General features: G+C 39.7%; 1 protein-coding gene and 1 long non-coding RNA gene across 8 annotated transcripts in view; one reads left to right on the top strand and one right to left on the bottom strand.

Moving 5' to 3' along the window:
• LOC109303967 overlaps positions 1-14,288 on the bottom strand; it is a 50,745-nt gene that overhangs the window by 3,818 nt on the left and 32,639 nt on the right. Inside the window, exon 5 of one of the 2 annotated variants that reach the window (XR_002099270.1) lies at positions 11,401-11,607. This is a non-coding gene — a long non-coding RNA (uncharacterized LOC109303967). Of the gene's footprint in view, positions 1-11,399; positions 11,608-14,288 lie in introns of those variants that run through there. The other variant, XR_002099269.1, reaches the window with a different exon arrangement.
• The window catches only part of SORCS2 (sortilin related VPS10 domain containing receptor 2), an 882,674-nt gene continuing 878,481 nt past the window's right edge, over positions 10,096-14,288 (top strand). For 3 of the 6 annotated variants that reach the window (XM_019526396.1, XM_019526393.1, XM_019526392.1), the window contains exon 1: positions 10,096-11,451. In XM_019526396.1, coding sequence (XP_019381941.1) covers positions 11,420-11,451 — 32 coding nt within the window. In that variant the 5' untranslated portion in view covers positions 10,096-11,419. The remainder of the gene's footprint in view (positions 11,452-14,288) is intronic. The other 3 variants (XM_019526397.1, XM_019526395.1, XM_019526394.1) reach the window with 1 other exon arrangement.

Genomic DNA, 14,288 nt, shown 5'->3' with positions numbered 1-14,288 from the left:
GAGAGAGAGAGAGAGATTTAAAAGTCCAGGAGAGAGTGTGTGTGTGTGAGAGAGAGAGTATACACACATGCGCGCGCACACATATATGTATAATGTATGCATATGTATGTGAGTGTGTATATGTGTGTGTGTATGTATATGTGTATGTGTGTGTGTGTGTGTGTGTGTGTGTGTACATATACCCCCCACCCCCCGCTCTGTAAAAGGCAATTATATGATTCTGTTCAAGCCATTTATCCATTTAACCTCTCAGTGCCTCAATTTCTGACCTGCAAAATGGGGATATTTTCATACAGGTGTAGTGAGGATGAATACATTGAAGATCTTTGAGTCATTTCCATGCTGTGGTAAGGGGGGTAGGGGGGCATATAACTATCATGGATTAACTATTCTCTCAACAATGTTCTAAAACTCATAAATAAAAAAGTTAACTTTTTTCTTTTTCTTTCAAGTTCTGCAGCATAGGCACATCATACCTAACTTTTCAGATGAAGACATTACAAAAAAAAAGAATAGTTCTAGTAACATTTTCAACATTTCTGTGAAGTTTTTAGGCACTTTTTTAGGAGACAAGGCATGGAAAAATTAAGGCCCAAAGGAAGTAACTCTTATTGAAGCTGCTTTGCAACTGTAACTATATCTTAACAATTGCTGAGGTGTAGAAGACTGCCTCAAAGAGTCTGTCACAAGCTATAGTCTTTGTTATAGTGAAATAAAGAAATGGATCTCATTATTTCTGGAATCCTTTTCTGTTGGTATCTTCTTGATCTGGAGGTCATTTAAAAATGTAGAGCTTTAAAACTGGAAACTTGAACCCCTGGAAGCTGGCTGAGGTAAAACGTAATGACAGAACATGGTTGTAGGTGATCTAAAACTATGTGGTGCTTCAAAGTTTTAGGCATTTCTTGTGTTCTTAAGCTGAAGACCTTCAGGTTTGGCTTGGGATCTGAGCATAGAGATTTCGTTAACATTTTGTGGCTCTTTCAGTGTTTTCTTTGACATACTTGGCTTGTAGCCATGTTTCCTAACTGCTCCCAAGCCCTTTCTAATACCCTTTTGGCCTATTTGGATGCTCTCCCAGCCTTCTGAAGCCTTTCCATTGGCATCACTATTTGCTTTCTGTTGCTTCAGAAATCATGCAGAAAGGAAATGTACTCTGCACCCACCCATCCCCTCCACAAAGGGTCTGGTTCTAATCTCTTAAACCAGAAAAGCTACAATTTATCTAGTGTGGCCCAAAGTGAGTAGGGACTCTCTGAGCAGAGCACTGGTAGATCCCGTCATGTCTCTCAATAGAAACAGTATTTTCACTAAAATGCAAATAATTTACTTAACAAGAAAAAATGAGGGGAAGGATGAAATGAAAGAGATTTATATGAAATTGAGAAGTAGAAAATAGAAAAGAGGAAGAAAAAGGACAGTCAACATGTTCTGAAATTTGCGTTCTCATTTTACCATGTGATCTCATGGCTTTGCTTTCCAGTCTGTACTTCCATACCAGGATCCTAGACCTTCTACCTAACTTATTTATGCATACTGTCTATTCTGTGAAGTAGAAAAAATATTATTTAATCTCTTTACAGGCTACAGGCTATTACAGTAGGCTTTCATACCCACAAAGCCAAATTCAGGTGGCAATACTAGCCAGGGAGCATTAAGCATAATTTTGCTAACACAGAAAAAATATTGAAGATTTAGCCTCTGATGCTACATTGAGATCACTTTGGGAGAGTTTTTGCACCTGTATACATTCTAGATGTGTGTGTGTTCAGTGGATAATTAGGCTGCATTTTAGCTGGTATTAAAACATATTTTTGTAGTTAGTATAGATTGGGACAACTTTTCATTAACAGAATGTTAACTGGTCACAATGATTAACCCTATGGTTCTAGTGGGATAGAAGTAGCAGTCTGGAGAGATATGACAAAGAGGGCACGTCTGCCAATATCAGTGAATCAGATTAACATTCTTCCCAGATTACAGGAACCTTACATATGTTTCTTGCATAATACTTCTCTTCAAAGTTAAGAGCTTAATTGTATATATATGGCAATATCAAAAGCTCTTGCTCTGACAGAATTTAGTGACTCAGGTCAGAAGTATGCCAACTGACTACAGTTGTGGTGTTGAGTAGTTCAGTTACATAGCAGCCTGGGCAGAAGGGAAAACTGTACTACATGAGTTTAGCTTTCCTCCCTGGGCGACTAGACTGACTGTGAAAAATGGGTGACCAAAGTTCACTGGCTAGCCCAGAATAAGGCTTTTGAAGTATTTGGAGAGGAATAAATCTGGGATATCAAACTCATCTGGCCCCAAGTGTCAGATGAGAAGTGTGGGGTCAGTTCAGAGTGCACAGGCTGCATGCCGTTCCTGCACAGGATTTACCCCGTGCACAGAATCTGGTGCCCAAAGCCAGTCTATGGGCCTGGTCCAGACCACCCCAGATCCAGCTTTCAGGGATGGCATGGTGCAGGTTTCACATGCAGTGTGTGGCCAGACTGGCCCCATGTGCAATACTCTGCACACCGACTGCAGCGTGTGGAGCCAGGGTCAGTGCATGTTGTGCGTGAGGCTAGTCGGAGACCCGCAGGCATCACTGTGGGTCAGGTAATGGGGACTTACAGGCTGGATTCAACCTGAGCCATGTCTTTGACACCTGTGGAGTAAAGGAGATAAGAAACAGACATGTAAAACATCATCAGTGTCATCTCTGCCAGATCTTGAACTTTCATTGGAAATGATAAGTGTAGTAATCCAGCAATTGTTTGGTTTCTGGAGAGTTAGTGTCATCTTATTTGGAGATATGTTATTAGAGAAGATTAAAAAACTCATAGAAAAGCAGAAGTCTTCTTCCAAAATTCAAAATATCATTATAGCATTCAGGTCAGATAAGATGTTAAAAACAATCCTTGATCTCTAATGGGGAAGAAGGAATTTTACCTCCTGGTCTGTTATTCTCCTGGAGTTTTCCTAGATTTATATTGTAGCGTTTTAGACTCTCTAAAATAAACCAACATGTAAACTCCTAAAAAAGAGTTTACAGCTTGTATGGTAAACAGAAATTGCAAAGAACTGGATCTTTTCCTAATGGAATAGGACAATGTTGTGGTCTCTTTGGAATACTATGGAAAGCTTAATATAGGGCAGGTAGATAATTACGATACTGCTTTGACAGGCTGCAGATTTAAGATCTGTGTGTTTATTACCATTTAATCTTTAAACCATTTATGAACCAGGGGGCTTCATTCAGTCTATATAGAATGGAGCAGAGTTTTTATTGTTTTAAAGTAGCATCAAAGAAGACCAGGTACCCTCATACTGAGTTTAGGTACATTAATTTTTATTTGGAGATTGAACAGTCAGATATATAAGCAGGTGAAGCAATAAGCTAGAACATTGGTCCAGATATAAAAATTGAACAACATCAGTTATGAAAATTGAGGCAGCTCTTCTGTCTAAGGGTTCTTCCACTGCAACCCTTGTCCCCTAAATACTTACGTGCATAAGAACAATGCTGCTTTAGTCAATTTGCTGGCACCAGGCTCAGCTGTTAGATTTTAAGACAAGAACCTTTTGTTGCTTTCTGCTTTTGAAAGCTGCTGGGAAACAAAGCCACTTCATAATTCTTCAGATCCTTCTTTAAGCTCTCCTTTACCATGATACCTACAAAAACCCTTGACATTGGTAAGGCTGCTGGTGCAGCTTGAGGTCTAAGACCCCATGCTAATTTATATTCTCTTTTACTCTTCAGTTGTCTCTATGCATCTGTCTGCCTTGTTTCACAGCTGGATTGTAAACTTTTTGAGGCAGGGAATGCCTTTTTGTCTCTATCCATAAAGTAGTAATGCAATGGAGTCTTGCTGCATATTCACGGTTTCTCAGTTTTACTTTATTAATCATAGTATTACAGCTCATATACATAAATAATGGCAGGAACAGACCCTCATGCACACGATCTTAAACTCATTTTGAACTCTGAAGTAATTGTGGTATTTTCTAGCAGAATATATTTGCACTACTTCCTCAAAGAAGGAATTGAGTCATTTCTATGTCTTTATTTGAATTATGAATAAATGCACTATACAGAATTATTACAAATGCTTACGGCAAAAGCACTGTTACAGTAACAACTGCCTTCAGACACAGAAAATACTTTCCTTTTCCAGTAAAATTTAGTTGTAAGAACTGGGAATCTATGCCCATTAAAAGGGGGCTCTCTCAGGGCTGGTCTGGTGTTGGCCCGCCAACCTATTTCTGGGCCAACCACCCACCTTCTCACCTGCCACACCTTGATGATACCTAATTTTGGTGATAATTAGGTGCGTGGCTGCCCATTCTTGCCCTGATGCCATGGGGCGCTATCTGTGGCTCCAGGTGGCAATGCTCCCAGCCTACAGCTGGACCAAGCCTAGCCCTCAATGTCAGGCCTCAGACACACGCACACTCATACTGCCCTCATCTCACTAGGGGCTCTCACACTCCACCCACTCTCACAGGGTCTCTTTCACGCATTGACAACTTTTGTACTGCCTTACTCCCTCTTGGAGTGGGCCCCTTCGGCCATAGGTTTTACCTAGCGCACACCTTGGGTGGCAGACGTACCATCGTTTGGGCCTCTCCCGTGATCCTCACTGGGGTAGTGGCCAGCCAATTACCTGACCGGGGCCAAGCTTGCCCTGGCCCCTCCCGGGGCAACTCTATACCTACCCACACACATCTACTGGGCTCCCAGCCCTCTGGTTTCCCCCTCGCTGGGGCTCCACACCTGCCCCCTTTACTGGATCTGTTCCCATGAACAGCACTACTGTTCCCATGTAAGCATGTGCTGAAGAATTTGAAAAATTGTAATATTTCTGAGAAATGTCTTCATTTTATTTTATTGTCTACAAGTATTTTTTATACCTATCACTATCATTTTCCATGTTTAAATAAGTTCTGATAAACACAAGAAAATAAGCAGTGAGTTTAACGAGTAGCTTCTTGTTTTTGAATATATACTTTTATTAAGCCTTTGAAGTGCTTCCAACAAAGCACTCTTTTTTTTTTTTTTTTTTTCTTTAAGGACAAATGACTGGAGTCAAATAATACTTCTCATGCAAAATTCTCTATTTAGAGAAAAAATATCAGTCCCTGTTAAGAACAGTCCATAAAAGAAAAGAGCATAGAGAGAGGTTGGAAAAGAATTCAATTTTTTTTCATTCCACATTTATCAAAAAGGCCAGGATTTTAAGGGCTCTTTTCATAGCAAGAAAAAAAGCAAAGTTAAATGGAATGTGATTGATCTGAAGTCCCTCCCTTTTTCCCTTTTCCTTCCACCTAGGTGGCAGGATAATGAAATGAGGGGGATTAAAATGGGCTCCCTTAAAGCCAAGAAAATTATTAGGAGGTGATCAAAAGCATATTGTATCCCTTAAAAGAGAAAATTTACACTCTCTGGTAGGTTTTTGTTGCAAATGATTCTCAGCAGAGGGCAAAAGTAGAGACTAACAGCTGAGAAGAAAAAAGAAAAATAATTAAAATATCCAGGGTTTATAGGAAGACAGTGGTAACATAATAATGTTGTAGTAGTAGGCTCACTGTTTAGTTCATTTGTTTGTGTACCTGAATTGCAATGAACAACCAGGGCAGTCATGCAAATGGGACTGCTTTCAACATGGATCCCCAGGGGCAAAAAAATGCTCCCGAAATGCAGTCTTGGAGCACTGTCTTGGGTATTAGTTACCATAGAAGTGTGAGGTCCCCCCACCCCCAGTAAATGATACCTGAAAATGGTGGAATAGTACTAAAGAGCTTTTGAACAAATCAAAAGTAACTTTTTCCAGAAGGAAGAGGGAGTTAAATGTTACGAAGAACAGGTCAGGAAGCTGATTAGCTAGTAAAAAAATCATAGGTCTCAGCCAGAGTTCCAATCAGGATAGCTCTTCTGTTGAAGCAGGTCTAACTCCCAGTGCCCATTTAAGGTGAATGAAGAATTCTTTGGAATTGATTCCAAAATATATATAGTGTTCATCTTTAAGAAAGGAAGAAGGAAGAGCCATGGGGTTATAGGATGATAAGCCTCACTTCAGTCCCTGGAAAAATCATAGAGGTCATCAAGGAATCTATTTCTAAGCAGTTGGAGGAGAAGGTGGTGATTAGGAACAGTCAGCCTGGGTTCACCAAGGGCAAGTCATGAGTGACCATCCTGATTTGCCTTCTATGATGAGATGACTGGCTCTGTGGATGCAGGGAGAGTAGTGGAGTGGACTTTAGCAAGGCTTTTGATATGGTCTCCCATCACATTCTCACAGGCAAGCTGAGGAAGTATGGGCTGGATGAATGGACAGTAAGGTGCATAGAAAACTGATTGCGTCATTGGGCTCAAATGGTAATAATCAATGGCTCAATGTCTAGCTGGCAGCAGGTATCAACTGCAGTGCCCCAAGGGTTGGTCCTGGGGCTGGTTTTGTTCACTAGCTTTATCAACGACCTGAAAGATGGGATGGAGTGCACTTTTGGCAAGTTTGCAGATGACAGCAAGCTGGGGGGAGTAGTAGATATGCTGGAGGGTAGGGCTAGGATTCAGAGTGACCTTGACAAGTTGGAGGATTGGACCCAAAGAAGTCTCTTGAGGTTCACCAAGGACAAGCACAAAGTCCTGCAGTTAGGATGGAAAAATCCCATGAACCAGTACAGGTTGGGGACTGCTGGGCTCTGCAGAAAAGGACCTCTACAGTGAACAATGCTGAATATGAGCCAACAGTGTGCTGTTGTTACCAAAAAAGCTAACATCATACTGGGCTGCATTAGTATGAACATTGCCAGAAGATGGAGGTTTTTAAGACCAGGCTAGACAGATCCTTGGCTGAGATCTAGTTGGGGATGACCCTGCCTTGAGCAGGGGGTTGGACTAGATGACGTCCTGAGGTCCCTTCTAACCCTAACTTTCTATGATTTTATTATTCTAATCCTGGTCTAACATGCACAGCTACTAGGATAGTAGACTGTGCAGATAGTAGTCCAACTGATGGACTAAGGAAGTTTTATGGTGAGAGAGATGACAGGATGCAGAAAACCACTCTTGAACCTTGCCATGTGACATGGACATAGGCTTTTGCAACCTTGACCCATGCCATGAGGTAGTCTGGGGCTTCACTTGTAGTCTACAGAGTTATCAGAGTGAGGACATAACTGGTTGTTAAAAAAATAGATTTTATTTACCAGGCAGTATGTAATGATCCTTCGGTTCAATAAAGATAGTCAGGCATGAATGAGAAGAACTGGAAAAGTTGGTAAGCCTCTGCAGTCCCTTTGTCTCTCTATTACCTAATGGAGAGATTGCATTCTATTACCAACTTCCTCAGTCTCCATAGTTAGGGAGCATCTCTAAATTATAACTTGTATCACTACACAAGGAAGATCATTGGTAAATGTGCCATTAGAAGAGAAGAAAAAGGGGACAGTAGAGTGCTAGCCACATACCAGGGGTGAGGGGGTGAGAAGTGATGAATTGTGGGGTGCCTGGAAGACCAGACCTGTGTCACAGAATGTTTGATGTCCACACATAACATTCAAAAGAGTACTTGATCATCCAGATACACTTTTGGATCTTTCTGGGCAGCTTTAAACTGCTTTAACAGGCTGTATAGCTGTCTGCTGCCAATGTAAACTGAATTCAAACTGGTCTACATGTTACATTTGTCCATACTCAGAATCTTTGGAAAAGGGATGCAAATGAAGTTACGCATTTCTAATGCCTGCCAGAAAACTGGAGGGGGTAGTTACTGGGTTTTTTTTAAACATTCCTGCAAACTGGAGAAATCAGATAGGTTAAGTATTCCTTATTGCTACATGCAGCAGAAGGACCTAAGTTGAGAACAAAAAGTAGCAATGTAATTGAGAAGCCATGGAGGTACAATTTTAATGACTGACAGATGTCCAGTATTGTCAGATGAAAACTGCTCCACAATAAAAATCTATATTTCTTATCTTGTCTAACACACATTTTGTTTGTGTATTACCCTCATTTTTAAAAATAATAGCTTAATGGGTTATTTTAAGGTTTCCTTTCTTTAGGGAGCCTCTGATAGAATAATACTGGGGTTAAGACGGCTGATAAGAACATTGTTAAGAACTTGGGAGAAAAAAGACATGAATGAAAGAAGGCGTCTAGTCAGGTTAGCTGGTGGTTGCAGATAATAGAACAAGTTGTCATATTTATCTAAGTGCTGAAGTTGTTAAGCATAATTTTCCTTCATTGCTATCTAACTAAATTCTAAGGGGTTTTCTGTGAATTCTAACTGAATTACGAGGAGTTTTCTGCGATTTACATTAATAGAAATTGGAGAAGTGGAGGGCCTTCTATCATTTCTCTGTTGACTTTGCAAGTGCTTCTTCGTTCACAGATGGCTACAGCACTCTCTGTAGGATAGCAGCATGTACACATTTTTGGCTGCCATCCAACCTGGAAAATGCTTTTTAATTATAAAGTCTCACAGAAATGAAATGAAATGTCTGCTCAGTAAATCAAGGAGCTGCTCTACTAAATGAGATGTAGAATTCCTAATGTCCAAATACTCTGGAATTTTTGGAATAGATTCCTACGCTTCTTTGGATTCATTCATTATCTGAGATCAAACAACAGTATTTAGTACTATCACTGGTAGCATGGAAAAACGCCACCAGTACAGAGGATTACATTGAAGGCTGAATGTAAAGTACTTGACCTATAGTTTTTAGATACTGGAATGAAATACATGGACATAACTGAATTGTGGTCAGCCCTTCTGACAGCTTCTGACCCAGTCTTGGTAGACCATTACGGAAGTCTGTTAATACTCTTTAAGTGCCCACAGATAGCTGGCTGTGGCTTTGTCTAGCCACTAAGTAATTTTCCATAACCTTTACCTGGTGCTTCTGAAATGCTGTAGAGGGAGAGCTTCTTCATTTTTAAATGAATTTAACAGTCACATTGGAGAAGAGAGCTTTGACATGTGCTATAAATCACTGTTTCTGGATTAGAATTATCCTACAGAACAGGTCCCTCAGTGAGGCATTCCCTTACTAGAGATGCTGCTACAGGATGCAGTTTACAGTTACATGAATTGAATGGCTGTCATGTATGCTCTGAACACTGGCTTTCTAATTAGATGTTTCTCCCCCCACCTCCCTCCCCACCCCCATTTCATCTGCACCCCCTTGCAAGGTGAACTGCTGCCAGTCAGCATAGTTGTGGGTGTCCTGTAGTCTCTTATTGAACCCTTCCTACTTGAAAGCCTCTTATTTTTAGGAAGGATTTGACAATGCTGTCTTTGGAGGATGTCTTGGAGAGCCTTCCATAAGATTTAGGGGATTGAGATTCTAAAGCTTAAACCTAGTACATCTTAACTATATCTGATAACAGCTTAATTCAATAGTTTTTTGCTTGATCTTGGTAGACAGTGGCTTCCTTGTATGTTCTGCCATCACTGAAAATCTGCAATTTAAAAATTACAGTTATGGGATGCATGGGCATAAAAAGTGTCCGTTTAATAATTTTAAGATTGATTGCCATGGTTGCATGTGTATGTAATGAAACAAAGTAGTATAGAATATCATTTCTTGTATCTTCTAATTATCTTTCTTCTAGTCTGACTGGCCAAAACTATATTTTCAGCTCTCATTAAAGTTGCCTGGGTAGATTCCTGTGGTCTGAACAAATGCCTGTTGGCTGAAGAGAGCATTGGCCAAAAGTTTTCCCTTAATAATCTGAGCCAGATACGCTTGTTCATGATAGTGAGGTTTCCTCCTTTTCCTACCAAGGGTCAAGTTTAGCAAAGCTGTAGTAAGATGCTAACAATAGAATAAATAGCTGACATGATGAAACATGCCTGGGGCTTTAACCAGGAGTCTCAGCAGTAGGTATCTCTAGCCCTTGGGAAATAAGTATTTCTTTTGGCTTTTCATGCCACATTACGTTTAGTCACACAACTATTTAAAACTAAGTGGTGAGATTTAAAAAATAAATAAAATTCTATAACTTTAAAACAAAATGCCTTTTAGCCAAACAACAGGAAAATGCAATGGGAAAAAATGTTTTTTAGATTGTGATTTCTTTTAAGAATATGAACGCTTTAATATATTTTAGTGAATTAAGGCCTGATTCTGATTTTTCTTATATTACTGTAAATGCTTAAGTAACTCTATTGTATTTAATAGGTTCCACCATAAAGAGTGAGGGTGGGGCTATATTTGAGTTTGCAAAATGCTATGTATGTTTAAAGGCAAATAAATGAAATTACCTTGAATTCTAGAGTCTCTGTGCTCTCCAAGGGGCAGCCACCTAAGCCCTGAATTGTTGCATCAGTACAGTACTAGTACATTAATTATCTGGATAATCAAAGCAAATAGCTAAAACTGCTGTTTGCTGAAGATTTCATCTGGTGGTCAAGAACAAAGCTAGGTCTGGCTGAATAAAAGCATGCTTCAGACTGTTGGAGGCGACTGATCTTGACCCTGTGTTAACCAAGTTAACAGCTGTGCAAGAAACCAGAGGTTCTTCCAATTTTACCTCTCCAGGGTTGCCATGGTAACTGTGGTGTAAGAAGAACTAATATGGACTGGCAGCAAGTGAAAGGAAATTTGATTTAAGTGAGCTAAATTTAAAATGTAGCAGCCAGCACAGTACAGTAGTTATGGACTAATGTTTTATACTGTTTGGCCAATGAGTTTGTCTTAATTTGCTCTTGCTCTACAAACACTGAGTTAATGGAACATGTTTCTTACTTGATGTTTTTTCCCACTAGCCTGGAGTGTTTTTGTCCATGGGATTTAGTTTATATATGAAAATATTTTTCATTGTTTTGGCAATGTGGATTAGTAACATATACAGTATATTACTGCCTGTTGGAAAACAGCCACCACTTCAAGGAAAGTAACGTGACATGTTTCAGTGCTGTGTTTATGGTCTTGGAGAGAAGACCACAGTGCCTAATTCTGGCTGAGATCCAATGTCATTGCTTAGCACTCTGGATAAGATAAATTCATGTCCATGGAAGCTGAAGATGGCTGCATTGTAAATTACGACTGGGGAGTAACTTGGCTCTTCCTGCTGTGAAAGTCATTCATAGACTGATTAGATGCTGCCATTTGGGAGTTAAGGTGAATTTATGTGATAATACTTTCCCCCTCCCAAGTAAAATAGGCAAGTCTTTACAAAGTGGAAATATTTATAGAAAATGTTATAACTGCCCTATGCTCCCAAAAATGGAGAAACTAAGTTGGAAGGAAACAGTATGTTTCTGGAGGTATTTAAGAAATGAGTCTTTGTGTACAGGGATCGGGATGGCCTGAAAATGCTCTGTTTTTATCACTTTTTAAAATTTGAGTGTATATATCTTACGTGTATTTTCATTCTCTTCTGTAGGTGATTCTCATCCTTACCAAGTATTACCATACTGACATGGGGAAAGTGTTGGAGAGCTCTTTGTGGAGGTGAGTTCTCAGCCTTTTCCTATGCCCCTTGTTTCTGTACCAACCAGAGTGAAACTGTTTCTTTTTATCTTTTGAGGTTGCCTCTTGTGCTGAATTGCAGGCTGTGCGCCAGATGCAGGGTTGCCCAGATTCTCGTTAGCTGTCACTTCTTTTTTCCTTAAAAAGAAATGCACTTGAGTAGAGAACTTGAAAGGGGATTAACAGTTTATACAGTAGAAATAAAGAACATAAGGGAATAAAATAACTCTGAGGCCACCTTTAAAAGAAAAAAGAAAATTCCAGTTGTAAAGTGGGGCTCGCACACAACACCCTGCTTGCCACCCCCTCTTTTGTTTGTGAATTTTTTTCCTTTAGGTTTGCACTTTAGGAGTTTTGCACCAAACCAGCAGGAACTTAATGTAGCCATTATCTTAAATGTCCCCTAAGAATTTCTGTTGTTGCTTAGCTCTGTATTTTGATTAGTTAGTTAGTTAAAGTCTTGTATCTTTCTGGTTGAAATGTGACAATTGTGTGCTGCGTCTTCTGTTGGGAAGCATAGAGTGATTCAAATCTAATTTTTTATCTCCTCCTCATCCACAGCGACTGTGACAACATTCTTTGTGTTGTGAATATGCACTTTGTACAGGCAATTTTAGGATTTTGAATACAGAAAAAGGCAGTGAAATGCTGTTATGCTAAGCCAACTCCATTGATCAAGATTAATATTTTTGTATGGCATCCTTATCCTTTAGCAACCACACACATTTTAAGGGCATCAGTAGGAAACACACAACCATAATTTCTCTATGCTGTTATTCTGCTGTTATTCTGTCTTCTTTTTTCCAAGGTGAATTGTTGATAAACATCCAATTGAAATGATGGATGCACTTGAGGGTATAAATAAAAAATATATAGTAACCTCTCTATTTTAGAGTACTTAATTTAAGTGCTTCACTATTGCGTGGCAAGTTACAGACTATACATTTAAAGTAACGTGTTTCTTCCCTGTTGCTAGATATGCTTTGTAAACCCTGATGTTCTATACATTCATATATGTCCTGGACCAAATACTCTATGAGATCCTTCTAGGAAACGTCACATGCATTTTAATCCTTGAAGTATTTCCAGTATTATCAAAAATGTAGAAACAACGCTTATTTTTAAAATATTAACTTTCTTTGGTTATGTCTAGTCAAAACATTTTCCTGGGCCTTGCTAGGTTGCAAGATAATCAGCATAAACAATGGGAGAAGGAAATACTCCTGGAAATTTCTGAATTTCTGATAGAACCTGATGACTTTGGATGAGGTAACCTACAAGGGGAGCATGAAGTATTTTAGTGTCAGATATGGGGCTCAGATTGATAGACTCTCTTTGAAGAGCCTGTAACGAACCTTAGCACTGATCTTTATGTTCAGGGGCTGGCATAATTGCAGCCCCTTGTGGTGCACAGCTTTGTAGAAGGTCTGGGGAAAGGCAAGGTTTATGGTCTGATATGGAGCAGGCTGGTTGCACCAACATTTATCTGGTTTGCTTCCACATAAGCTGGATCCAGACAAGTGCGGTTTGTGGCACTGCAAACCTCTTCATAACACCACAAACCAAATGCCTGGCATGTTGAAACATGCCCTGTGCTGCAAATTTGCAGCAAGTTGCAACACAAGAGTTTGTGCTGGTAGACACAGAGGCTTAGTCCTCCTAGGAGATGCTCTGGCTGCTGACCAAATTGTTTCCCCTCCTTTAGTTCCACCCTGGCTCCTATAGCACGCCAGGAGTAGCAGGGAAATGATAGTTTCCCAAAGCAGGGCATTTTGTCCTGCACCAAAGCACATAGGAGCATGTACAGCAGCAAAAAGTAGTGGCACAAATCTGTGCCGCTACTTTTTTTGCCCTGCAAGCATATGTCCCTGCATGTGGGGTAGTTCAGCTGCTGCGCTTCCCCATACTTGTGCCAGCATCTTGCTCCAATATTGTGCATATTATGGAATGGTAAATTCATAACAGCAATGAGAACTTTGTGGCTTAGGCTTGAAATGACTTTTCTTTAAATTAGATCTCTGAAGAGAGCATGCCAAGAAGGGAAGATGCTCAGATTACAAAACTGCCTTGGGGTCCCAAAGAAAATATGCATAACATTTAAAATAAATACTGTCTCTCTTGAAAGCTACATATTCTTCACTGTGGGACCTAAATAAAAACAGGAAAACTGGCAAACAGGGAATCAAACCACAATAGCAATTGCACAGTTGTACTTTCTTGTATGCATACATCAAAATAGATGCTGTTAAATGGATGCAGCTCTATTGTCTTCAGTGGAACAGTATTAGGTTACACAAGCTGACAGTGTGGTTCAATGTATAACGTGCATTTTTATTAAATATTTTTTTCAGGTTGTACTTTTTCTTATTTGGATCAGGACAAAATAAAATAAAAGATGGCTGGAAAAAAAAATAGATTTTTTTTTACTCCAGGCAGAAACCACTCATTTCTGTGAGGCTTTTATGTCTTAATGGGGATGAATGCTTTCATATTATTTCCTGAATGAGTCCAGCATTTTTCTTTCCTAGTTTTATTGTCTGCATAATGACAAATTTCTTTAAGAGTCTGTCCAACAATTTAATATTTTTTTATGTTGCTCTTTTGCCCTCTTTGCCTATATTTTTCAGGAAATAGTGTCCTGGGATGGCATTTATTAGGGCTTTAATTTGCAGAGTCCACAATTGCTTTGTCTGTAGGTGTGATAGAGAACATCAGATTTAGAAGGGTTTTTAATTTATTTATTTTTTAACGGAATATGTTTGCCAGTGAAGCCCTGGGCTTATGCTCAAGTGCTGCCAGTGCGGCAGCACTGTGGCTCT

This window comes from Gavialis gangeticus, unplaced genomic scaffold (genome assembly GCF_001723915.1).
Source record: "Gavialis gangeticus isolate Ggan-Ray unplaced genomic scaffold, GavGan_comp1, whole genome shotgun sequence".
NCBI lineage: Eukaryota > Metazoa > Chordata > Crocodylia > Gavialidae > Gavialis > Gavialis gangeticus.
Note: the sequence above shows the minus strand (reverse complement) of the source record. Positions and strands in the feature narration are given on the sequence as shown.